Raw genomic sequence first — 3,091 nt, forward strand, 5'->3', positions numbered from 1 at the left:
GCGCCCCTCCTGACCCCCTCCAAGAGGCAGGCTGGGAGGACGGGGGATTTGGAAAACTCCAGTCCCCCCCCTCCCCCCGCAACGTCCAACAGGGATGCAAGGAGCAATGATAAGGAGGTGTGTCTGCACATGATCTTTATTTCTCCTGCTTCTCTGACCCAACTGAGGGTTTCGGAGGTTCAATTTGGGATTCATTTTCTCCTTTCTCTTTCTTTTCGGCCGTGGGTTCTGCTGGGGGAGAGGAAGAAGGTGCCTTTTTTGAACCTCCAAGAAAGGCTCCAAAAGCTGACCCAACAGAGGCCAGGAGGATGTTGGATGACGTGGAGAGTCCAGCTGCCCCTGAGGAAGACACAGAGGGTGAGCCCGGGAACATGCCATGGCCAGTGGCCCCGACCCCCCTGGAGGTCTGACCCCAGGGTCCTGGATCCCCCCCTTTAGGTTTGAAACCCCCCAGGGCTCCACTTTGGGCAGAGAACACTGGAGGTGGCTGACAAGTGAGGAAGAGAGAGACAGAGGAAAGTCAGCCACAGACCCTGAGAGTAACAGGTCCCCTCACTTTACCCAGGAGGCTACTGAGGCCCAGAGGGGAAGGGACCCTCCTAGGCCACCCAGGTGTCAGATCTGGGTAGGGCTGTACCCAGAGCCCTGGGCTCCTTCCCTTCTTCTCCCTCCCAGAGCTCCCCGAGCCATCCACTCCTAGCAAACCTCACTCAGAAGGAGCCAGAAAGAGGACAGTCAGGGAGAGTCAAAGGACCAAGAAAACTGAGGACCCTTACTGGAGGGAGGGGACATGCAGTCCCTCAGGCTTAGTCTCTGGGCTGAATTCCCTCCTGGCTCTGCTCCCCTCCCCCCCTCCTTCCTCGCTCCTCCCTCCTCCTGTCCCCCAACAAACCCACGGACTGCAGCATTGCCACCAGGCTGCCCGCGGCGACTCCACCCCCGTTGGCGACAGCGGCCGCAGACATCATCTTGGCCGCTAGCGAGGAGGCGGCGATTCCGGCCCCGGTGAAGCCCGCGGCGCCCAGCAGGACGGGCACGGCCGCCACCGCCACGACTGCGGGGAAGAGGCGCTGGGTCGGGGCGTGGGCCCAGGGGAGGGGACCCCTCCGGAACCCCTTGGCAGTTTGGGGGGCCTGTCTGCGCTGAGCATCCGGGAGACCGCTCGGAGGGGGTGCCAAGGCAAACAGCAAGGCGGGGAGTGTGGAGCCAGGTGGGGGCAAAGGCGTCACAGGAGTCCCAGGCACGCCCCGTTTGGGTCTCTAACTTGCTGTGCGGCGCTGGGAAGTCACTGCCCCTCACTGGGCCGTGTGTGTGTGTGTGTGTGTGTGTGTGTGTGTGTAAATTGGGGGTGAGATACACCATTGCCGTTTCCAGCAGTCACCCCCCCCTCCGCCCCGTCAAAGGAAATCTCTATTAGACACGTTAGAAGGACTAGGGGAGCAGCCAGGTCCCGGGGCAGGTGTCCTCTTAACCGGGGGTACTGTGAGCGGGGCTCTCCGCCCCGAAGATTCACCCGGGCAGCTCCGGGAGCGGAGCGGGGGCGGGCCGCCCTCCCAGCCCGTGCAGCGCCACATCTCCCAAGTCCCCTCCTGGCGACAGAGAGAATNCATCCGCTGCGCCACCCAGGCGCCCGGGACTTTTTAGAAAACTCTTTAATACTTGTATAAATTTGCCAATATTTTACTCTATTATTTTTACCTTTGTGTGTAAAAAGGTTGTTCCTGTCACCTATTAGGTACATCATCACCTGCATTTTCTTTAGGTTTAACTGGGGTTTCACGTTTTAAAATTAACTTTTTGGTGGTGCCTGGGTGGCTCACCCAGTTAAGGCAACTGACTCTTGGTTTCAGCTCGGGTTGTGATCTCAAGGGTCATGAGACCAAGCCCGACGTCAGACTCTGCTTATAGCGGAGTCCGCTTGGGACTCTCTCTCCCTCTACCCTCCCCCCTGCTCGCTTGCTCTCTCTCTCTCTCTCAAATAAATAAATCTTTAAAGAAATAGAATTAACTTTTTAGTCCATTTAGAATTCAGTTTGGTACATATAGGGTGCTTTGCATACCTATATATGACTTAGTTATTCCAACATCATTTATTTATTTTTTTTTTAAAGATTTTGTTTATTTATTCGACAGAGATAGAGACAGCCAGCGAGAGAGGGAACACAAGCAGGGGGAGTGGGAGAGGAAGAAGCAGGCTCCTAGTGGAGGAGCCCGATGTGGGGCTCGATCCCACAACGCCGGGATCACGCCCTGAGCCGAAGGCAGACGCCTAACCGCTGTGCCACCCAGGCGCCCCTCCAACATCATTTATTAAATCATCTTTCCTTTCCTCTTTGATTTGAAATTGTACCTTTATATTCAAAATACACATACTGGCATATACAGCAGTATAAGTATTTTGGAATTTCTCTTCTTGTCTAATGAACTATCTCTTTTGGCAACACGATCACCCTTTCAATGTTTATACATTTATGTTTGATCTAATATCTGCTCATTTTGATTTAGGTTTTAAAAAATATTCTGGCTCTTCCTATTAATTCTTCAGATGAAACTTACAAATACATGTTTTTTTAATTTGCAAAAAAAAAAAAATCTTTCCTATTGATTGAAATTGAGCTAAGCTTTTAAATAAATATTCAAGGAGAAAAGCTTTACAGAAACTTTTCTTAAATCCAGGAACATGATCAATCTTCCCACCCACTTACTCGTTTTTATTTATTTTTATTATTTTATTTTTAAAGATTTTATTTATTTATTTGACAGAGATAGAGACAGCCAGTGAGAGAGGGAACACAAGCAGGGGGAGTGGGAGAGGAAGGAGGCTCCCAGTGGAGGAGCCTGATGTGAGGCTCGATCCCAGAACGCCGGGATCATGCCCTGAGCTGAAGGCAGATGCTTAACGACTGAGCCACCCAGGCGCCCCCCACTTACTCAAGTTTTTAAAGAAGTATTCCTTTTTTTTTTTTTAAAGATTTTATTTATTTATTTACAGAGAGAGACAGCCAGGGAGAGAGGGAACACAGCAGGGGAGTGGGAGAGGAAGAAGCAGGCTCCTACCGGAGGAACCTGATGCGGGGCTTGATCCCAGAAC

The 3,091-nt window shown here is 52.1% G+C and overlaps 1 protein-coding gene across 1 annotated transcript; it reads right to left on the reverse strand.

Annotated features, from left to right (window-relative positions):
• Positions 1–118: 118 nt before the first annotated feature.
• IFI27L2 (interferon alpha inducible protein 27 like 2) lies at positions 119–1,574 on the reverse strand. The gene is made up of 3 exons (XM_034643064.1): positions 1,482–1,574; positions 893–1,259; positions 119–339 (listed from the first exon to the last, which is right to left on the reverse strand). Exons 1-3 carry the CDS (start codon positions 1,572–1,574, stop codon positions 137–139), a joined length of 663 nt encoding a protein of 220 aa, XP_034498955.1. The 3' UTR covers positions 119–136.
• Between the last annotated feature and the right edge of the window lie 1,517 nt (positions 1,575–3,091).

The sequence above is a fragment of the Ailuropoda melanoleuca genome, chromosome 14 (genome assembly GCF_002007445.2).
Source record: "Ailuropoda melanoleuca isolate Jingjing chromosome 14, ASM200744v2, whole genome shotgun sequence".
In the NCBI taxonomy this organism is placed as follows: domain Eukaryota; kingdom Metazoa; phylum Chordata; class Mammalia; order Carnivora; family Ursidae; genus Ailuropoda; species Ailuropoda melanoleuca.